This window comes from Labrus bergylta, chromosome 7 (genome assembly GCF_963930695.1).
Source record: "Labrus bergylta chromosome 7, fLabBer1.1, whole genome shotgun sequence".
NCBI classification, from domain to species: domain Eukaryota; kingdom Metazoa; phylum Chordata; class Actinopteri; order Labriformes; family Labridae; genus Labrus; species Labrus bergylta.
The window spans coordinates 18,470,048-18,493,576 of record NC_089201.1 but is presented as its reverse complement, the minus strand read 5'-3'; the positions used below and the strand labels follow the sequence as shown (position 1 = coordinate 18,493,576).

General features: G+C 41.3%; 2 protein-coding genes across 2 annotated transcripts in view; one reads left to right on the top strand and one right to left on the bottom strand.

Annotated features, from left to right (window-relative positions):
- Positions 1 to 16,056, top strand: part of cttnbp2 (cortactin binding protein 2) — a 101,073-nt gene extending 85,017 nt beyond the window's left edge. The window contains exons 13-23 of the mRNA XM_020637200.3: positions 818 to 904; positions 3,719 to 3,818; positions 4,409 to 4,576; positions 4,936 to 5,108; positions 5,774 to 5,952; positions 8,055 to 8,302; positions 8,441 to 8,632; positions 9,419 to 9,470; positions 9,788 to 9,887; positions 13,459 to 13,566; positions 14,534 to 16,056. Coding sequence (XP_020492856.2) covers positions 818 to 904; positions 3,719 to 3,818; positions 4,409 to 4,576; positions 4,936 to 5,108; positions 5,774 to 5,952; positions 8,055 to 8,302; positions 8,441 to 8,632; positions 9,419 to 9,470; positions 9,788 to 9,887; positions 13,459 to 13,566; positions 14,534 to 14,923 — 1,797 coding nt within the window. The 3' untranslated portion in view covers positions 14,924 to 16,056. The remainder of the gene's footprint in view (positions 1 to 817; positions 905 to 3,718; positions 3,819 to 4,408; positions 4,577 to 4,935; positions 5,109 to 5,773; positions 5,953 to 8,054; positions 8,303 to 8,440; positions 8,633 to 9,418; positions 9,471 to 9,787; positions 9,888 to 13,458; positions 13,567 to 14,533) is intronic.
- A 1,065-nt stretch (positions 16,057 to 17,121) lies between these two features.
- Positions 17,122 to 23,529, bottom strand: part of cftr (CF transmembrane conductance regulator) — a 38,683-nt gene continuing 32,275 nt past the window's right edge. The window contains exons 24-27 of the mRNA XM_020637190.3: positions 23,355 to 23,444; positions 22,470 to 22,642; positions 21,541 to 21,646; positions 17,122 to 19,601 (exon numbers count right to left, since the gene is read on the bottom strand). Of these exons, the coding sequence (XP_020492846.1) occupies positions 19,386 to 19,601; positions 21,541 to 21,646; positions 22,470 to 22,642; positions 23,355 to 23,444 (585 nt within the window). The 3' untranslated portion in view covers positions 17,122 to 19,385. The remainder of the gene's footprint in view (positions 19,602 to 21,540; positions 21,647 to 22,469; positions 22,643 to 23,354; positions 23,445 to 23,529) is intronic.

The following is a 23,529-nucleotide window of genomic DNA, read 5'->3' as shown; positions in this document are numbered from 1 at the left end:
TTGATGAAAAATAATGATACATGACCACCTAAAGGAACATGACAGGGTGGTAGTAGTAGTAATCATTTATTTCGGTCACAGGAACAAAACTAAATCATTTTGACCGAAAAGGTGTAGGCTGAAGCTTTAGCTTATTACGCCTACCCTTGTTACAAATCTTATTATTTAAGACACTACTAGTTTGGTTACAAAAAACAAAACATATCAGAACAAAATTTGTTCCAAGAATTTCTTTCAAAACAAAAAAATGAAACAAACAAAAAATAAAACAGAAGTCACACTCACAAAAAATAATCAAACCGACCGTTTATATTTGTTAAACACCATTTTGTTTTAAAGGTTGCAGGTAGTGTACAATAGTGTTCGGTGCACATGCCCCATGTACTGTACATGGAGAGGCTGTGGACCTCCAGGTGGGCGGCAGGTTCGAATCCGACCTGTGGTTTCTTTTCTCGCATGTCGTTCCCCACTCTCTCTCTCTCCCTGATTTTGGACTCGATCCACAATCCTAAGGATTTATAAAGGTGCAGCTTTGCTTGGTCATCTTATTCTCACTTTGAATTCTCAATTTAAATCAGATTTTTTGGCCAATTTAGCCTTTATTGGATAAGAACATTTGAAGAGAGACAGGAAATGTTGGGAGGAGAGAGTGGGGGATCACATGCAGCAAAGGACAGAGGTCGGATTCAAACCCTCGGCTGCTGTGACGAGGACTATAGCCTCTGTACATGAGGCGCTCGACATAACCACTAGGCTACCGGTGCCCCAGTTTAAATTAGATGTTACTTATTCCTGCTTCTGTTTCTTTCTCTGTTAGGTGGAACAGTACGGGAACCTGATCTTTCACGGGCTTGAGGGCAGCTGTCAGGAGTACATCGCCAACCTGGTTGCTCACTGCATCAAGGTACAACTACTGAGTCATAACACTGATCCAGAAAGCCACAGTCTTTCATAACAGATCACAAGAGTCACTGTTAATCCTCGATAAGAACCAGAGACAGTACATGTCAGTTCAACCTTAAACGACAGTGAATCTGCTGCCACTATTTTGGCAAGGGATGTTTACCGAGCTGCCACTTTCCTTAGATCTACTTTAAACTAAAATCCAGATTTTAGGCCACTTCATCAAGTCACAGTAATGAAGTTATTTGAAACGAAGGAGGAACACGGCTGGTAACCTCACAACTCATCTGCTTTTCTCTGATGATGATGACCGAGCCTCTGAGAGCGACGGACTACTATGAGGTGCTTCCAGTGTAGAATAAGATTTGTTTGTTTACAGTCTGACAAGCATCTCTTACAACGTGAGACTTTTCGATACCAAACATCTGATGCTAGTCTTGCTTCTACAGATTCTGCATTATTATACAGAATCTGGTCATAGAGGTTACATGGCTAGAAATGCTGTGATGGAAGATTATATGTCCAACAGCAGGAATGTGTGGTGAAAGGGATCGGTTGGTACAACATTAAGAGTAGTGCTGAACTGGATAAAAAAAGAGCACATACTGTAGTCGAATGTCTGTGTTGAACATCCATCTCCAAATTAACTGACAGATGTCTCCTCGGTTACAGCCCAGTACTCACCGTAGAGACATGTTCACATGTGAAAAATGTACAGTGCTGTGCGTATGACTGCTCTGAAGAGACTCAAGTAAAACAGAAATGCTGATTAAAAATATATATCACATCATCTGATAATACTGTACATTTGGAGGGCAGCCATCTTTGATTATGAGGTTGTTTTTTTCCGCCTTTTAAGTTGGGACGGCCCTTTTGTCAGAATTTCAATCGTTCTGCTTTAAAAGAAACGTAGCATGAGGCTTGATGTAAACGTCTGAGTGGAGCGGAGAACTGTCAGTCACTTTTCACACGGTACAACCCTCTACTTCAAAGTGATGTCACATTAAAGCATATTCATTGACGATCTCGCTTCAACGCGATGAGAGGTGTATTTGGGACACTTAATCATCTCTTTTGTTTCTTGGATTCACATTTTGTAGACAGTACTTTGACCTTTTTTTTTTAAAGTAGAAATGAATTCAGCTCTGTTGCACCGTGTGATGCAATCAGACAGAAAGTGGATGCAAACAGAAAACCACAACAGTATCTCAGGGTAACATGATGAAACATTCAGGACACATACTGGACTCTGGTCAGTGCTGCTTCACTACATCTGCAGCTCAGAGATAACTGAGGTAGTAGAAGTGAAAATATGTCAGCACTGATGTTTCTAAATGTTTTTATTTGTAATTATCATTTGGCTGCTGGTAACAGCCAGAACACATTTGGTTGGGTCTTTAAGAAATCACTGCACTGTTCAATCTGTTCTTATGACGGTAAAGGCACAGAAATCTGACATGAGCAGAGAGAGATAATGTGAATGCATTTCAGTATTTTTGAACCCTCCGGTATCATCTGTTTTTACCAAACTGTTTACGACACAAATATCCACTTCTTAAAACATTCATACAAATGTAAAATGTAAATATTTTTCCCTACTTTTTTGGTTTGAATCTTTTATCAACTTCAGCCATGATCAAAACTATAAAAACATGTCATGTTGATGATATGATGTCACTTTTGTATTTTTTTATGTAATATATGATGGGGGGGTGGGGATGATTTTTTTTTAAAACACAGGCTTGGATATACAAAAGATTGTAAACAAACATTGGTGTTAATGCATTATTAATTTTTTGTGCCGTCACAATGGATCTAGAAGAAAACCTTCTTACAAAATCTCATGCCATACGCACTCGAACAAACACAAAAAGATTTCCTGATGAAAGTGATAAATGTTCCCCTGTGGAAAAAAATGTCCAGAGTGATATCGGAGGGTTAATTTAATAATTTAATAAAAGCAATTTTGACTTAATAACACCGTCCTATTTGAAAAGACAGTCTGCTGGCTCTCTTCTAATTGATGCTGTCAAATACGTTATTATGAATTTAGTCCAGTAGTTAGAATGAAAGCTCCTGTGAGGAGTTTAGAGGGTTATGAAACGCAGTGAAATGAATACTGATGTTTCTATTTCAGTTTCATCACCAAAGAAGACCATCAGCGACTAGCTTGATTATTCCTTTATAGTTCTGTTTTATTCTCATGACTGCTGCCGTGGGTTAGGCGTCAGACAAAGCGTTTGACAGAACAGTCTTTACTTACATTTTCCACGGCAGAGATTCATGACAAGTGAGACGTTTGACAGTTAACGGACAGCAGGATGAGATCATTTTTTTAGTAAAATTCTAAATACTCATGTACTGGACAAGAACATCAAAGAGAAAATAGGTACTGTTTGTGCACAGGGGGCGCAAAATTGACAAGAAATGAAAGTTAACAATATGAGTGTCTTTACTGTTTGTCTCCTGTTCTTCCTGCTTCAGTGCTGCATTCTTCTACCTTTTTGACTTTCAACCGTTGTTTTTTAAATACATTTAACTTGTGAACATGTTGTATACAGATATACGGATTCATGTATAAAGAAATAAGGAAGTGAAATGTGTTCTGCAGCTGCATCCTCTCTGTATTCTCTGTAGCAGCGATGTGCCTGGAAAAGCCCTTTCTACTTTCTAAATTCTGTTCTTGCTCCATTTCTCTCGGCGCATAGTAGTAGTAGATTCCTTTAGTTTCCATGACGACGTGCTCCCTTCTTACCTCTCTTCACTCATCATCTCCCTCCCTCCCTCCTCTCTCCTCTCTCCTTCCCTTCACCAGTCAAAGCAGGAGGCTGCGGGGCTCGGCTGTGACGTGGTGCGGGTTGAGGTGGATGAGAGCCTGACCAAAGAGCAGCTGCTGGACACTTTCCTCACCTGTGGTACGGACACATTGATTGGCTGAGATACAGACACACACAGATTTATGAATGACCCACACACTGACTGAGAAAAATACTCATCTACTGTAAACACCCTCTGATGCCACATGCAGAGCTTAGGCAGGGCTAACACAGCAGCAGCCATGGAACATTTTTATTTGATCATTTAGAGATGAAACGGATCCAAGCCTGATCAGTGCAAAGTCCCGCCTCATAGTTACTGTTGCTAGGCTAGACAAGCAATAAGAAGTGCAGCGGGCTATTTTCAGCGTGGTGCAGTAGTGTGTATTAGATTCAAGAATCAGACACAAAGGACTAACATCCATTTTGATCCAAATTACAACATTTGCTTTTTTTTTGTCAATACTGTCTTGGATAGTGGATGTAGCAACTGGAGTGTTTCTTATTGTTTCTATCGTCAATAATACACAAACAACGTGAACAAATATACTCACAGACCAAAATAAATCAAATAATTTTTGAGGTACCTCAGGGTACCCTCCAAGGTTCACCAGTGTTTCAAATGTAAATAATGCAATTTTGCAATTTTGTGCAAGTCATTTGCTAACTCCGTCCTCTCCCTGTTCCAGGTTTCCTTGTTCCTACGTTGGGGTCAGGGGTCAGGGTGTCTGGCGGCAACTGTGTGGTTGTGCTGCTGGAGGGACTGGAGAAGGCTTCGTCTCTAACAGGCCTGCTGGGAGATCTCTGCCACAGTTTGGACAACAGGAGCTCTGCATCACCGCTGCTATTCAACACAGGTGAGACACAGGTGCAGCCAGGCTTTGACCTGAAACACAATCTGCTGCGTAACATTCATGTTAGTCTGATCCATATCAGACTTAATTCAGTATTACAGGTACTAATGTAAGCTATCAGATGCTTTTCCTTCATAGAATCTGCATTCAGGCCTCCTGGTGTCATTTAAAATGCCAAAGAGTGCAATCAATATACAAAATAAACTACTTCTTCATCAGATGTGATTTTATGGAGAAATGTCAGATGATGCATTAAAAACAGTTTCATCTTATAAAACGTACTAAATTAGTGATCACAAACATAAAATTTATTCATTACCCTCCTTCCTGTCCTCCTTCCCATCCTGACATTCCTCCCCCAGGTCCCCACCACTTCTGTGATTGCAGCTTCCTGATTGCCACACTGTCACAGCCCCGGCTGCAGGGATCAGAGCTCCGCCTCCAGCAGCATTTCCGCTGGGTGACACTGCGCTGGGACCAGGAGCCACTGCATGGCATGCTGGGAAGGCACCTCCGCAGGAAGCTGCTTCATAAGGTCAGTGGGAGGTTTTAGTTTTCACACAGAGACTACATGGTCTTTGGTGGATGTTTTGTTCACTGTTTCATCAGTGAGACGAAACATCCATGATGATTAACAATCGTTTTCCTTAATATCATTCAAATAGAAGGTTTATGTTAACATTTATGAACAGGGTACGTCAAAACAAGTATTCTACATTCCTCGTCACTGTCTAAGTAATCTGTGGATTTTTATTGAGGTTTATTGACTGTAATGAAGAATTGTTATGAAGAAGGAAAAACACTGATTTGTCTGAATGTATCATTCTTTGACTTCAAGCTAGAGCGCTAAATGTTGTCATGCAGACTGTTTAAAGTAGTCGAACTTTTGAAGAAAATCAAAGATGAACCTCCTTCTTGTTGCAATATTCATTCACCACTTCCTTTTAGTCCTTTTATCAGCAAGAGAAGGCAAGCTTCTCTTTCAACTATACAACTTATTCAATACCTAAATGCTAACTAAAGTGCTCTGCAGTGTACACAAACAAAAGCACAAAAGAGATGAAAAAAGAAAAGAATCAAATGTTCATAGAATCAGAAACATGTGGCATAAAGAACAATGAAATAACGTATTTAACAGAAACATAATAATGACAAAAATCTATGTTAAACCTCGTATCCCTTCCTCCACCTCTCCCACAGATGGGGACAGGAGTTTGGTCGCCTGCTGGCGTCATGGAGCAGTCCGTGTTGTGGGTGAGCAGCGTTTGGCAGCAGCTCAACGCGTGTTTGTCCCGCCTCGGTACCCATGAGGCTTTGCTGGGCCCGCAGCTTTTCCTTTCGTGCCCTGTGGTCCTGAACAACACACAGGCAATCGTCAGGTGTGTACCTGTCTGTGTGTGTGTGTAGCATAATTAATTTATTAAGATATTATATCTTTATTTTACCTCGGAGCACCACTTCCTGTTAAAGGAAGAAATTAACTTTGACTGTATAAGTTAATTAATTATTCGGTTTCATATCTTGAAAGAAGTAAGATCTAGAAATGTTGAACCAGAAAACACCAGATGCCGCAGCAGCTGGGTCGGATTATGCAGTAGATGGAGGTGGAATGGCAGTTCAGCCGTCGTGGTTGTTCAAAAGTTCAAAAGCCTTGCTTTAGCCAGAAAGAATTGATGTTTCCAAAAATGTGCCTTGAAAATAAAAGTTCAGCAGAGATTCGTCTCTCTACGGCACAAAATTAAAAGTCTTAAGGTGATTCGAACTCAAGTCCGAAGAGAAGCGAGCAAGAAGCAAGAACCTGAACCTGGAGACCTGAGCTGAGTCTGAACTTTTATCAGCTGCAAGAGAGGGGGCCGCCCAAGGGTTACTCCCACTCTGACCGGAGGACAATTGTTTAAATTAAACCGAGTTTACTCAATAAGATTAAGAATAAGAATCTAAACATATATACGTCACCATACATTCATTTCAATATTATTTCTATCAGATCCATGTTGATGTAGGTTCACGTCATATGTTTAGACAAGCATTTCTATCAGATTCATGTTGAGATGAAAATCACACCACCTGGGAACATCCTCAGTTAATCTCAGCCTGTAGGTGAACAAAACCATGTTATACAGTCAACATTCTTAATAAGACACATTAATAAAGTAGGAAAAGAAATTGGTGTCTTTAAATAACACCTTCTATAGCTAATATAAAAGAGTATGCTTTATAACACGTCTAAATGTAGAATTATGAAGGTTACGTATTCATGGATATTCTAACACTAGATGGCAATATTATTATTATTATACAATAGCGCTCCACATCAAATTCCTATTAAAACTATAATAACTCTTATTTGTATTCTAAACATCAGATTTTGAGTTTAAAAAGATGATTACAATACATTCAATGTGACAATTACAAATATCTAGATGAAGAAATACATAAATGTTCATTTGATGCAGAATTGAACGCTGTGGTTTAATTCAGTTCTTCAGCAGTCCTTCAACAGATGGTCAATTTTTACGACTTTGCAGAGACTGGTTTCGGTCACAGTTCATGTCTTTGGGTTCAATTCGTAGATAACAAATATCTACTCAAATAGTCCTACAAAAGTTCTTGTTGTGTATTTTACTAAAGCATGTCATTTAAAAGTCAGCTCCATCCTGAAGGCTAAAGTGAAGAGATATGTGAGCTTCTCTTTTAAATAAATCATGTGAGCTGTTTATCTTCAAATGTAAAGTTATTGTGATCCATTACATTGTAACTCGTAAAGGCTCTGGTTGTCTTTTTATAGCTTGCAAAGCTATATTGCCTGGTCCACAAGTTAAGAAAGAGACTCTAATACACAATGTGGCAACAAAACCAACAATAAACACAATGCCTGTGATTTGTTTATTTGCAGCAACTTTTAACCACCTTTACAACAGGGTTCTCTTATGAGCATATACTAGCATAGCATATTTCTTGCTAAGTAAAAGAGTAATGAGGACAATTGTCAAAGGTTCTTCTATGTACTAAGAAAGCTCAAATGTTATTGTATCATGGAGTTAAAAGGGGGGCGGGATCTACAGCGCTCATAAACAGCCTATCGCTTCTTTCTTTTGGAGCTAAGAGCTGGAGTGAATTCATTGGGGCGCTGGTGGAGTAGTGGTTGTTGCACACTCCCCATGTACAGAGGCTGTGGTCCTCCAAGCCATCAGCACAGGTTGCTGCGGCTCCTGTGCTGCATGCCACTCCCAACTCTCTCTCTCTCTCCCTGATTTCTGACTCTTTCCACTGTCCTATCTCTAAATAAAGGCATAAAAAGCCCCAAAATAAAACCTTAAAAAAAAATAAAAATAACAATAGGTGAATTAATTACTTAAAAAACAACGTGTGTTCTTATTAGCATGCATCCTTCTCTCTGATTTAGCTCCTCTGACAGAAAAAGATGTCAGAGAGCAGCGGGAGAAACCTAATGTGTGTGATTGTGTGCCCGTTTCTTCAGATGGCTGTCTCGGCTCTGGAACGCCGTGGTCGTGCCCCGTGTGGAAGAGGCCATTATCTCCCGGGTAACAGCCAAGCGTTCCTCCTCCTCCTCCTCCTCCTCCTTTTCCTCTCCCTCATCCCCGTTGTTGCCGAGACTGTCTCCAAGCAACTGTGGGCTGAGTGCCGGGCAGCAGGCTGTGGTGAAAGCCGCCCTCAGCATCCTGGTCAACAAGGCTGTTCTCCAGGGCTGCCCTCTGCCTCGACACGGTGTGTGGGCGTCACAGAGGATGACATCAGTTCATTCACCTTTCATTACCTGATGTTTGAGTCAGAGATGTGATCAACTGTAAAATTAAAAATCAAGTAAGACAGAGTGATGTGTGATTTTTCGTTCATATCCTGCAGAGATCGACAGGTACCTGTTGGAGTTTCGGGGCGGAGCCTTCCCTCTGTCAGCCATCGGCTCCTACAGAGGAAGTGAGGGAGGAGGAGGGAGGAAGGGACGGGACAGTGCCAAGCTGAGACGATCCAACACCAGCCCTCGGAAGAAAGGAGGCCCCGCCTTAAACTGGAGCTGCGGCGGCTCCTTCAGAGAGGGTGAGATGCTGTGTATAAGCTGTGTACCGATGCAGTGGTTTTAATCCCTTTAGTCGACAGTGAAGCTGAGTCCCTCAGCCACACTGAGGGAAAACAGCTTCTACTCCACAAAATGACACGAGCTCATGAGGCAAATATCAAAAGTGATCTACGACTTTCCAAGGATCCATTATAAAACTTCCCTGATGGATCATGACATGTAGAGAACCTAAACACTACACTACTTACCAATTACCAAGAAGTTACCAATAAGAAAATCAAATTAGATTTTTTGCTAAAATAAAGTGACACAAAAATGAGCAGGAATTATTTTTACACATGACTTACTGAGCTCACAATGAGCAATAAATCATAAAGAAGCAGAGGAAATGAGTTCTAGCAAGTCATGGCAGGGAGGGGCAAAGAAGCAGGTGGGCTGCTGATCATAACAACAGCAGTTTAAAGAAATTCAACATAATGTTACAATATGTTGAAAGTCATCCACAGATGATCACCTCAACATTACTTTGATCAAAATAAACTTAATGCCTTTTAAACTTGGAAGGGATTTGACTACTTGGAAGTGAACTGGTTTTGTTTGAGTTCTTAACATCCACAAGGGGGCACTGTTTCCCAGTCTTAACATATACTGCATGCCGGTGTCTTCTACACAATGTTTCCTGTGACACAATTGAAAAGACCTCCATCTTATTTGTGTTTGTGGGGTGGAAAGGAAAAAAACTCTTAATAAATCTTTCTGCATGCTCTATTTAAAAAAATGTGTTCATGTATTTTTTGTGATTGCAGGCTCTCTGTCTAGCACTGATGTCAGCTTCATCTCAAATGGCAAAGTCCAGAGGTTTGTGTTCTTTTCATTCATTTCTACGAGAATAAAAAGTAAGCATGGTATCATAGTAGCTCAACTGTATTGTGGATAACGCTGGAGCACACCCTAATTCTAATGGTGAATGCGTTTCACCAACCGCATATAACTGTCAAAGACAGATGCATTAAAGGACACTCTGATGATCTGTATTCTTTCTGGGTTATTTTTAACAAAGGATTTAAGAGATCTTATTATGAGTAAAAGTACCTTGACATGTTTAAAAATGATCTTAAACTTATCTGTTTATAAACCTAAAATTGGACTCTAAATTTGTTGAATTGTGTTTGCAGGGAGCCTGTGGGTCTGTCTGTGTTCTCTGATGATGAGACGGATCTAATCAGAGAGCTGCAGACGATGTGCTCCAGCAAGTCCGAGCCGGACATCAGTAAGGTACAATCACTCCTGAACTCAGGACCACACAACACAGTGAGCACTCTGTGTGATCCATTAAAACTTTAAATATGTATGCAGGTTTTATTTAGTCGTTACTTTATTTTAATCTTTAAAAAACAAAGCATATTTTCCACGTTGTTTAGCTGACACAATATGAAACTGACCACTGACCAACCTCAAGAAGTTTGAATTGGCATTAACAATATTTCATAAACAGTCCCTGAAGCAGACTGTGGAACTGACTGAGCTGTGAGCACCTCTGTGTGATGTTAAAAGTGTCTCGGACATGGATTATAACAGTCTAGATTAATCATTAGAAGATAAAGGTTAAGCTGGTTGAATAAACTCAAAGATCGATTTCTGCCTCCTCCTTTGTCTTTGTCTTCCAGATCATCAAATAAACATTCCCAGAGAACAATCTTTCCATTCAGAGGACACTCAGGGCCTTAATTACACCAAACGCTTGGCTTTTAGCTCACATGTTTTGACTCATTCCCCACTCCTTAATTATTCACTGTCATCCTTCCAAATATAGACACTGTACTTGTTTTGGAGTCATTGCTCTGGCATGGTAGTGATATCGACCTCTAAGTAGCTTTAGTTCTGTTGAGACGAATCCTGTTTCTGACGCTCATTTTTACCTCATTATTCTTGAAATATGGAAAGGACTAATGCTGATAAATAACCCCAAAGTGTTACAGCAATCTGACATTCAGTGGTCTAGAAATGATTTGTTGCAGTTTCCAGTAGAGCCTGATTTATCTGCCAGCCGATAATATCGGCCGATATTAACGTATTAATTGACTATCGTATCGGCTAATTTTATAGCAGATATGCACCGATATTACTAGATTTACTCACCAGTCAGATATCCTTTCATTGGAGTATCCCCCCAGAGGGTCAAGCGGTGATGCACGTACATGCGCAGTTACTTTCCAGTTGAATAACCATCTTGTCTTTATTTTCCAGAAGTGTTTGATAATTGCCTTTGAGGGATCAATGAAACAAATGTGTCTTTATCTATATCTGTATTTATCTCTAGAAATTGAACATAGATCCAAGAAAAATATCAGCCAATGTATCGTTTTTTTCTCTCTCCCCAATATCAATATCGGCCCCAAAAATTCATATTGATTGGGCCCTAGTTTTAAGCAACGAGGTGGAACTAGGGCCAATGTGGTGAAAAGCAGTTTTTTGTTTTTAAGAGGCAATCATCTCAATCTTAAACCTTATTTACCTAAAAAAAAATTATAAGCGCCTTTCAAGACACACAAGGACACTGTACAACAATCAACATTTTAAAAACAGCGATGGATAAAAAAGCATACAATGAAGAAATGAAATGTAGGACAGTGTAATTGCAGTTTAAAATGTTAGAGTGAGTAGGCGATCTTGAACAGATGGGTTTTGAGTCTGGATTTGAAAATGGGGAGAGAGTCAATGTTGCGAATGTCAGGTGGCAGAGAATTCCAGAGCTGGGGAGCAGAGCAGCTGAAAGCTCTGCCCCCCATGGTGCTGAGGCGGGCAAAGGGCACGGTGAGGTGGATGGAGAAGGAGGATCTGAGGGAGCGGGCTGAAGTGGCGATGTGAAGGAAGTCAGACAGATATGGAGGGGCAAGGTTGTGGATGGCCTTGAAGATGTACAGGAGGAGTTTGAAGATGATTCTTTGCTTCACCGGGAGCCAGTGGAGTTGCTGTAGGATGGGGGTGATGTGATGGTATGAGGGGGTTTTGGTGACAATACGGGCAGCAGAGTTTTGAACCAGTTGGAGCTTATGGAGCTACGAAGTATGCAGACCGGGTAATGTTATTGATATGGGATTTGAATGATAGTGGTGCTGTCGAGGATGACACCCAGACTCTTAACCTGAGGGGAAGGGGAAACTGCCAACTTTGGATAATATGGATTTAGTGCTGACGAGAAGGATCTCGGGTTTTAGCACTGTTTAATTTAAGGAAGTTTGAGGAGAACCAGGATTTTATTTCAGATAAACAAGAAGTGAGGGAGGAGGGTGGAAGTGTGGAGTGTGGTGTACTGGAGAGGTAGAGCTGGGTGTCATCCGCGAAGCAGTGGAAAAGTATATTGAATTTATGGAAAATATTGCCAAGGGGGAGAAGGTAGGTGATGAAGAGAAGAGGACAGAGCCCTGGGGCACACCTGTAGTGACTGGGGAAGGCTCAGATTTGAAGGATTTGAGCTGTATGAACTGAATGCGGCCTGAGAGATAAGAGTGGAACCAGGTAAGGGGGGTGTAAGTGATGCCAATGGAGGAGAGTCTACTGAGGAGGATGGGGTGTGAGATAGTGTCAAAGGCTGCACTCAGATCAAGAAGGATGAAGATGGAAAGTAAGCCGGAGTCAGAAGCAATGAGGAGATTGTTGGTGATTTTTAGTAGAGCAGTTTCTGTGCTGTGACGGGGGCGGAAACCGGACTGGAAGGGCTCATAGAGGCTATTTTGATTTAAGTGAGACTGTAGCTGGGCGGCGACTATTTTTTCCAGAATTTTGGAGATGATGGGTAAGTTAAAAATTGGGCGGAGGTTATTGAAGTTGTTAGGATCTGAACCAGGTTTTTTCAATATAGGAGTGACAGCTGCAGTTTTGAATAATGAAGGAACAATTCCAGTGGTGAGGGAGGCGTAAATGATGGCAGATATGAGGGGAAGCAGAGAGGAGAGGCAAGATCTGACTAAGGTTGTGGGCAGGGGATCAAGCTGACATGTGGAGGGCTTGGATTTTTGGATGAGGTCAGAGATTTGAGAGGGATCAGGGAATTGAAAACAGGAAAGCGACTGACAGTGCGGGAGAGATTCAGGAGGGGAGAGAAGCAGTGGGTTTGGACTTAAGTGCTGGTGAATATTGTGAATTTTCTCATTTAAAAAACAGCATTAGTGATTCATAGGTGTCAATAGAGTACAGGTGGGGGAGTAGGGAGTTTGGTGGCTGGAGAATTTTATTTATCAGTGAGAACAGTGTTTTGTTGTTTCCTTCATTGGAGATGATTAAGCCAGAGTAATAGTTGGATTTGGTTTGAGCAATTGAGTCCTTGTAGTGTAGTATATGGGTTTTGTGCATTTCCTTATGTATAGAGAGACCTGTTTTTTTGTAGAGTCGCTCAAGTTGTCGACCTTTAGTTTTCATTGTCCGGAGCTCAGGGGTATACCAGGGGGCAGTTGAGGAGAAGGAAACAGACCGTGTTTTCACTGGGGCAAGAGAGTTGAGAATGTTGTTTAATCCATTATTATAAAGTGCTACTAGTTCATCAGGGTTGGAAAGATCGTCCGGAATCAGAATATTGTCAATATTGGAGCGGAGAGTATCTGTGTTGATGTCCTTTATATTCCAAATTGAGATGAGGCGTGGAGACTTGATTGCAGAGAGGCAAAGTGCAGCATTGAATGAAAGGAGGAAACCTGTATCACCCTGATGCTAATGACAGCTCATCACCAGATGTCCAATATGAACACCTACTGTACACTACCAGGGGCCTCAGAATGCAGCCAGGCACTGCTGAATCATTGTGCTGCTACTCACATTCAGTCTTTAAAGATTCGCTCCTCTCCCATAGATCTCTCGCGCCAAAGACGACCTGATCCTGTTTTCCAGCCCTCCCAGTGAAGCCACGCCCCCCTGCAAGGCCGAGCAGGAAACCGCTATCCAGCAGCGACCACAGACGGTGAGCAGGGGAAAGAAAATGTGCAAATGAATCAATGACTGACAGCTAAGCATCCAAAGGAGTAAAAATACTGCTTACAGTAAAGCAAATCTTCTGAATCAAAGCCCACACAAACAAATAATGAGAAAGTAGAAAACCTTTAAACCTTTACAGTGTGGTGGCACAGCCTGACATGTAAACAAATGTTCCTCGGCAGACACACATGATGTTTGTCAGTCATTATTTTTGTCTCCAGCATCTATTTACATTATTGTTCTGTTCTCTGCAGGAAAAAAAAAAAACACACTCCACTAATCTGACTGAGCCACAAGCTAGTGACTCAAATTTAAATGAATGTGTGAGTTTGTTTTGTAAAACGTTTTAATCATTGGTGTGTCGTGCGTTTGGTGTTACCTCACACAGAAATGACCGGTCCACTATGAGCTCTTTGGAGACTGTAGAGTACACGCAGTGCTGTCATTACTGCAGGTTTGCATGCAGCGCTACAAGCTAGCCTTTCAGCCTCCTTTGGGCTTTTTGTTTTAGTGTTACAGTAAGCTTACACTGTGATTATGATTCTAAAGAAACAGCCCTTTAATTAAATGTATGACCTTCATTTTAGTTCTTCTGCTTTTCAAACGACTTTGAAAATCAGTGCAACCAAAACATGTGTCTGTATATATTTACAAAACAAAACAAATGAATGGGGTCATTATTATTTGTTGTTAGCGAGTCAGATCGGCTACACATCTCAGTGGGTTTTTCTCTGCCTTGCTGAGAATGTGAGTTGTTTAATTAACGTTGTCTTCATGGCTTAATAAGTTCAGAAAACAATAACCATCTGGTAAAGGATTGTTTACATCTCCGTGTCATGTACATGGAGATAGTTGGAACAGATAGAGCTCTACTGTTGGTGAGTTGTTGTTTATAAGATCCCCTAGATGGTGATCGAAGTTCTCACTCAACAACGTTGTGTTCCTTTGTTCAGACGGTCACCCATCAGTCCGTCCGCAGCTCCAGCCAGGCTGCCGTCCACAGCAGCGACCGACGTTCAGGCCCTCGCGCCAAATCGCAGCTCCCCGTCCCCAGCAGCAGAGGGCAGCAGATACGAGCTTCTCCTGCTGCCACCAGCAGCAACAATAACAGCAGCAGCAGCAGCAGCAGCAGCAGCAGAACCCAGACGCCCCCCAGCCGCAGCAAAACCACAACTACCACCACCAACAGCAGCAGCAGCAGACTAAAGCAGGCTCCTCCACCCAGCAGCAGCAGCAGCAGCAACAACAACTACTACCGCAACAACATCAACGACAACAACCAATCACACGAGGACATCTGGATCCTTCACAGAGATTTGCATGAAAACAACAACAACAAGTAGACATTTTCTCCTTCAGCTCCCCGTCCCCGTCCCTTCCCATGATTCTGCTGTGAACGCCCCTCCTCGCCCCTCCTCACCCCTCCATGATGTAGACTAGGTACCTGACGACCGTTGACTCTTAGTATTTGTACTTGTTATCCGTACTTGTTACACTGTACTGCAGTTGTGTACTTGGGGACCATAGTTTTATTCTATTACAGTATTTGAAGTATTTGATTGTTTGGTTTTGGTAAAAATTCAATGTGGGGGAAAAATGACAGAAGGTACTTTCATGTCGCCTTATTCCAGTGTATGAGCCTGAGTATGATGGGACAGTATTAAGCGTGCAAGATGCAGAGTCAGAATGAACTGTACTTCTCCTACTGGTTTAAGGCCATTGCAGAGTAACTGAAGGTACTTACAGACGTGACCTTCTCGAGAAAAGTGTTTTTGGATCAAAGAAAGAAACGAGCAGGTTTTATTTTAGTTTCTGTTGTTTTTGCTATTAAGTATTTTGAGATATTCAAGTGTTTAATCTCTAAATAGTTGCAAGGTTGGTTTAAATACTGTTGAAATTAATCAGGGTTTTACCAAATATATTTGTAAATAAGAATTAGTAGGTTTAAATGCTCTATAGATTGGTGTACGTGGTGATGACGCTTGTACAGTGATGAAACCTTAAAGCGAAACTGCTGAAAAAAAAAAGAAGACGACTTGTACATAGTGTTTGTAAAACTAGTTTGGTTCTGAAGCCGTCACTTGTTTCAAAGTGATGGCGCTGTGGCAATAAGTAATAGAAGTGTATAAACACAGGATGTCCTCGATCAACTGTAAGCCATAATAAATATTTTAGAAAGCATCTTTAACCCACCTGAGTCATGTTCTGTTTCTCTCCCCCAGCCGAGCCCCGATGCTCTAACTCATCCTCTCTTTTTGCGCTCCGTCCTCACCGTGTTTGTTGTATGCTTTTCTTTTGAAAGGACATGTGTTGTTACAAGCGGACATTGTTTATATATAAATACAAATCTATCTATACATATGTACAGGAGAGATTTTAGTCAACCTTTGATTTGGATCTGTACGATAGCTGTTTGAGGTTTAAAGAATTGTCTTTCAAGCACAAACATTAAAAAATGACACTGATAAAAATCCAATCCTGACTATTTCTGTTTCTTTTTTTCTTTTGTATTCTTAAGTCCTCGACTGACCCTGAAAGTAGTGTTGAAGTTCAAGTTCACACTAACCAAGACCATGACATTGTCTCTGAGCGCTCTGGTCTGTCGTAGGGATCGGACCGAGCGAAGACTAATGGTGCATTCATGTGGTATCGGACACTTCGGGAAAACGAGTTTCCGAGCTGTAAAATGAACATGAACGCGTGCTCAAGTAGGAACAACTCGGAAACTGATGACAAAAGTAGGTGCCTGACTTGCAGAGTTGACGTCATATTCTTCATCACATGGGGGGTAAAATATGTTGTGTAAAAAAATATTTTTTATAAATTCACGTATTACACGTCAACTTTTTGCTCAAATATAACTCATAACAGAGACATTCACACTCCTTCCTCGTGGCATCCACACTTTTCTTTGTAGTTGTTACAATATTCGAACTCTCCGAACTGAAATCAGGTGAACGCACTGAAGTTGGAAGAACAACTTCACAACTCGGAAACTGGGACCATCAGAGGAGCACCTGAATGCAGGATAAGAGGGAGACGTAGACCATAAATATCACTGAAAAATCCTCATCTGGTGTGCAGCGGGCGTGTCACTTATTTAGACTGTAACACCAGAAAGGTTGAGGACATAACTGGGAGATAAAAAAAAACAATTATGAATGAATAGAAATTATTTATTTTTTTAAAAGGGGAGTTTTCCCTCTAATCACAGTAATGACAGAAAAATAGCCAATCACTGGTGGTCTTGATTTAAAATCTGGAGTCCACCCAGTCTGAGACCGAGACGAGATAGAGTAAATTGCTTACGATTCTCAGACGGGACTGAGACCTTCAAAAAGTGGTCTGGAGACAGAGACAGATTTTGAGTATCACAACCCTACCTGAAAGTACTCAAAGAGGATTTTATGTATGGAGGAGAATAAATGGTCTCCTTTAAAGAAAAGACAATAATGTTTGAATCCATGCGTCAAAGAACAAAGCAACAAACAAGACAGAAAAAGTAAAAGGAAAGTGCAGCTAACAGATGACACACTCGCACTGAAATTCTCAAAATCTTTAGTTTTTACTGGAAATATAGTTGATTGAACAAATACATTTATACATTTTTTGGACACAGGTGTCCCTTTTCCTATGAGTAAGAAACTGCTTTGTTCTTAATTTAATCTGTAATAAAAACAAAACGTCGCTCATCACAGTAGTTCAGATATGAAGGCATTTCTCCACAGTACCTTAAAACTCATCTGCATCACTGCTTTACAAAAGTACTCAGTATGAAAGAAGCAACTCACTCATCCCTCAACCAAAGAAAAAAAATAAAGTGAATTAGAAGAGTTAAAATGTTTGCCAGGTTCTGAGGGAGAATTAATATCACTTGAAATAATAAAAAAAAAGATCGAATAAGCTAAACATTTGCATTTGTACAGCAGTGGCTCTGAAAATAGATTTTTTTTTGTGATGATTCATCGTTCATTTGTAATTCATCAAGTGACACGAAGAGAAAAAAATCAAAGTAAAAAGCATAATTAGTTATGACAATAATAAACCTATATTTCATTTTAAGGAGAAGTTTAAAAAAACAAAGTGTACAGCTCTTAAGTTCTTTAACGTGTGCCTTGCTTTAGAAGCTGATGAGTACCTCAGGCTGTCTCTAAAGTGCATTCAGATAGAAAAATACGGGTCTGAGTCGTCGTGTTAGTAGTGTCAGCCAACAGCTTCACTGTCCCTTTTAGGTGCAGGCCTCTGTGTGTGTGTGTGTGTGTGTGTGTGTGTGTGTGTGTGTGTGTGTGTGTGTGTGTGTGTGTGTGTGTGTGTGTGTGTGTGTGTGTGTGTGTGTGTGTGTGTGTGTGTGTGTGTGTGTGTGTGTCTGTGTGTGTGTACAGTATGTTTGTGTGTGGTTGCTTGGTGCAGTTAAGTTTCTGCAGTCAGGCAGACAAACCAAAGAAACTGCAGCATTAACAAGAAGATACTTTAGGATCACATGAAGCCACTGCAGAAGTCTTACACTCAGCTCATCTTTTTATCCTCTAGTGATTTGTTTTCTTGGGTGTTGGGTGATCGGCAAATTAGAGAACAAGCCTCTCAGCACAGTCTGCAGCGGAGCGTCACAGTCTGCAGCAGACGCTGGTCAGCAGCGGGGTCAGTGGACGATGTGTAATTCTAGTTTTGATTTGTTGTTCAAGTCTTTTAAAGCGAATAGGCTTTTGAGTACCTTTGGATAAAACAGGTGTTCATATCATTCACGCAATTGAAACTTTATATATGAAATGAGAAAAGCTCCATTCTGATAAAAACACATGCAGTCAGAATTCTACAATGGCTCCTGTTGAGGAATATTTTGACTGAAGAGACTCTGAACACATTCTGTCACACCTCTTCAAAAACAACCAGCTGACTGCGACCTGCAAAGGCACTTGAAAAAGAATCACCGACATCATGTCGTCCAGTTAGTCGCAGTGAACCACAGATCATGGTGCATGTTACTGTCTCAGGTGTGTTATTTACATGTCAATGGCACATCTCTCCTACCCATCATGCTTTGCTCTCAGAGGTTCCTGTTTCATGGAGGAGTTTATCTCCCATGCTGCTGTGTGGTGAGCTCTGCCCTGCAGTACATACACATAATATGTTTTTATAAATATACTTTATGACTAACATTTACAACTAAAGTGTCTTTTTTTTTAGGACCTGAACATTATTGCATTTCTTTCAGTCATACAGCCTTTTTTAAGTGTTTCATCTTTTTCTATACCTGCAGGTGTGTTGGCGTGTTCTGCACATGTGAATTTGCATTTCTTTCTTTTCAGCGTCTAATTCTGCCCTACATATTCGTGCAGAAATGAACTCTGACGGTTTATGTGCAGGGTTGTTTCCATGCCAACATGTTTTTATAGCTTGTGTGCAAAACATACTCTACCAGTTGTGTATTTATGACATCAGCAGCATAGCACTTTGCTATGTTTGAGTTGTATTAGTAAACTGTGTCAACCCTGTTCAGATCTATAAGCTGTATTTGAATATGGGTTCAGTTGTTTCATTGGCCAAAATTTGATTAAGTGAAAACTAAATATAAAGACTTTAATTGTTTGATGTCTAATAATGGAAAGTGACTTAGTTGAGATCTGAGTTTTCCTTTTAAGTGAATAGTGAAGATGATGCTAATAATAAATGGCTTTAAGTTGTCCCATCAGATCTTAAATCATCAGTACTGATCACAGGATCAAATACTAGTTTTGTCCCTGTGGAGTACAAGTGAGTGTGTTTATGTGTGTTTATGTGTGTTTATGTGTGTGTGCGCATGTCTGGTTAGAGGCGAGTGTCGTGGACTTCGTCTTCCGCTTCCTCTGGCAGAGATGAGATTTTAGCGGTCTGAGGCGGCACCCTCTTGCTGGAGTTGAGGCGATGAAGGTTGGGGAAGAGGCGCAGTCGGTCGGCGGGGCTCATGGCCTGTTTCAGGTGACTCGTCTCGTTCAGGAGCTTCTGGATGGAGTCGTAGCTTTTCATGGAGCTCCCTTCAATCATCTGCACAGAGGAGAGTACACTCAGTGTGAGTTTTCTTTCATGTACGTTTGTGAGACGGAGAGAAAACAGAAGCTAAAAATGTGTTTTGTAACAGGAAACGTTTGGTCTTTCATCAAACAAAAAGAAACCTCAAAAAGAATTAAATAACTTCCTTATCTGAAAATTCCTGGAGTTGTGGAAACACGGTGTATGTGTGGGCTGTGGATTGGAGGTTATGTTTTGAACACAGAACAAAGTGAACCTTCCCTCAATACTGAGCTACATTAGGCCCACTCTACAACCACAGCCGACAACAAACACACCCAGTACTGCGTGTGTGTGTGTGTGTGTGTGTGTGTGTGTGTGTGTGTGTGTGTGTGTGTGTGTGTGTGTGTGTGTGTGTGTGTGTGTGTGTGTGTGTGTGTGTGTGTGTGTGTGTGTGTGTGTGTGGTACAGGGTGTAGTGTCCTGCAGTGAAACTCCAGAATTTTCTGTTGAAACACCATTATCCTTAAGATCAGGACATCTGTGACACATCATCCTTTCAGATATATTTAAGTATGTATGATGAGGTGCTTCCTCCTTATAAATTGGATCCATTTATGGTGGTCATTGGTTAGATAAACACAAAGCTAAAAAACAAACAAGGAAACTCCAAGAGGAGCTGGAGGTTTCAGGATGATTTCATACTTTTAGACAAAGTAGCATTTAAAAAACCGGCCGCCTGAGTCTGAATTCAGCTAGAAAGTAAAGAGATGAGAGGACAGCTCTTTAGAGACATAAACCTGAGTGGAACCTTTTCTATAACAATGACCTGCATTAGAGGGAAACAAACATTCATCACCAATATGGTGGATGATGCTTTGGCATTTTAACTGAAATTAAAGAATGTACTTTCGGGTGCTTGTTGAGCTCAGAGCAGGTGCCCATGTACAAAGTCTGCAGTCCTCATAGGTCACAGGTTCAACTTCAGGTCTTAACGCTATTTGATACATGCCATCCCCACCAATATGTCCTGTCGAACATATACATAACAGGGCTGTCAATGTTAACAAGTGAAAGCATGGGATTAATCTATAGACCCAAACGTGTAGTTTATGCATTCTAATGGGGCTAGAAGATAGTGAACATTGATGCCAGCTGGAAAAAGGGGCGCCTGCGATTGCACTTGGTGAGTCGGTAATGGTCTTTCATTATCAGACAGTAATGGTTTGTGCAAATGTAGCTGTCTGAGTGGTCCTGTGTTTGCATCCATTATGTTGCGTAATAGGCACGTCCATGTGCATAGTGGTGTGCACGTTGAGCTGGATGGGCTCAGGAAATGTTGGCAGGGCGGCAGGCGGTGGCCTGGACCCCACATGAAATCTGATTAAGCCACCTAAAAACCCTAAATGGACTTTTTAGTCTGTGTCACAAAAGGCTGCTAGTAGCTTTCTTTGCATTGTGCGTGCACACATGAATGGTTGATTTGTATTTTACTCATGCCATCACCTGCCCAAGGACAACAGATGGAAATAAGATAGTTAAGCTAAATCTGGTACAAAGCATCTCTTCTCTTCTGAGACTAATGTGTTTCTATGTACACTGTCCCTGATTCAAATGGACTAATAAACTAAACTAAATTTATTTGTGGCACATTGTGATAAATTACATCCTCTCTAATTTTTTAATCAATTAACAGAACTAATAATCCAGGTGACAGTTCCCTTAAATTACTGTCATGCAAGCTGATTTTTTTTTCATTACTATCACTTAAACAATCCAGCAGACGGACACAGACGCAAACAGCTACGTCCAACATAAAGGAATGTAGTATCATGAGCTCTCGCCTTCTAACAGGCCAAGTTAGAGTGAGCAGATCAGCTTCAATAAGATTGAACCGTACAAACTCATGAGTGTTTATGTTTCCTCACAAAAATAACTGTGGAAAAAAAACATCCAAGATATAATCCAAAACTTACCAGGAATGATTGACACTCCAGCAGTGGCTCCACTCTGTGTTCTGATAGGATGACTGTGCAGTCAGAGAACGCATGCTTCAGCGTCTTCCTCAGGACCTGTAACGTTCTGTTCTCACACACACACACACACGCACACAAAAGCAGTCCTCATCATCATTAGCATCATCTTCATCATCAAAGGCCGTCTCTCTCTGTTGCTCAAACATTAGTTTAAGGTTGCGCTCTTGTTGAGGGAAACATGAAAGAGCAGGCAGCGTTCGCCTCAGGTTAAATTAGATTGCTCATTAAAGGCTTCATTTACAATCACGACCGGCGTCTGCACATATTGCTACACACACAAACACACACAGTCAGAATTACAGTAAGTAGTCGAGATTGTCCCCATATGCAGGGACAGGAGCAGCACACATGTTAGATTTGAAGTGCCTCTGCTGCGCTGGGTTCACAGGCTGACACAGACACAAAGAAAATACACACAAACCCCTGATCACTTTCAGGTTTCAGCTGTTTGAGTTTGTGCAGTCAGAGCCACATCATAGTCCCCTGTTACCCTACAAAACATAGAACCCCCAGAATGCAGGCATACTAGTTCAATTATCAGGCTCTTCTTTTACGAATACCACGTTCAAGTTAGAGTCCTGCACTGGGTTCCACCGGCTGTGTGTAAGTTGAAATGTAGCCTTGTTAGAGTGTAATTTCTAATTTAGGACAATACATTTCTAACATGTAAGCTGTTGCACCAATTGAGAAAGTTCCAGCACAGACATTAGTTACAACTTGAATATTACAGGTAGCTCATTGTGGGTGTAGATAGATAAAATGTGGAATCCAAACTTGCAGATCAAGCTGATTGTAAGCCCTCATGTGGCACACTGACACCCACATCCAAAACACACAGAGCTCGGCCTGTTTTGACGTTAATAACTTACATGGGGTCGAGGTAGGCAGAGGGTTCGTCCAGCAGCAGGATGCGAGCCTTGCTGAGGATGGAGCGGGCGAGACACAGCAGCTGTTTGTGTCCGTTGCTCAACACGTTGCCTCCGTCTTCCAGCTGGAAGTCCAGCTTGTCTGGAAACTGCTCGATGACAGACTTCAAACCCACCTGAGGAAACACCAGACATACTGAACTTAAGAAACCATTTTACTCTTCAAGCCTTTCAGCAAGCATTTTTTCTGAAGCTCATCAGACTTTATACAGACACTGCAGATTCATTCATTCATGTGAGACGCCTAATAGCAATATTTTTATGAAATACTTAGAAGGTACAGTCAGTAGCTTTTTCCTGAAAAATAAAATGTAGACTTATACAAAATAATGCCTCTCAATTGAATGTCTTCAGAGACCCTCTGCCTGCATTTTGATGTTTTGTATTATTTTACACAGGACGTTTCCTGGTGGGGAGATGGTGTGTTTTGATAGCAGTGGATACAATTCAGAATTTGGAAGCGATTCCAATTAGTGAATACGACAGATGTCTGGGGATGAAGCGGCAAAGAAAAGAAAAAAGTTGGTCTGCTTACTGTTGGACAGGCAGGTGCCAAACTGTTAGATTGTGCTAGCATGCAATAGCTCGTGGTGCAGGTACAAGCAGGAAATGTACATCCTGCAGTGAGTGGGCGTTTCTGGGGGGGGGGGGGGGGGGGGGGGGATGAACCCAGGAGGAGGGGCCCAGTTTGAATGTTGTGTTTACAAACTGCAATCAACAAATGCTACCGACTCTACCCCTTACCTCTAATTATTTTGTTAATCCAGTAACTGTCTTGTGAAGCACATTTATTTATAAATCAAAACAAAATTTAAAAGAGAGCCTCACCTCCTCCGCTACCCTCCACAGCTCCTCATCGCTGTGACGTCCATGTGGGTCCAGGTTCATCCGGAAAGTTCCAGTTAGAATGAAGACTCTCTGTTTGCAACAGAGCAGAGTAAAAAAGCATTTGACTAAGTGGTATTTCACCCCTGATATATCCGGCTGCGTATGAAATACAACA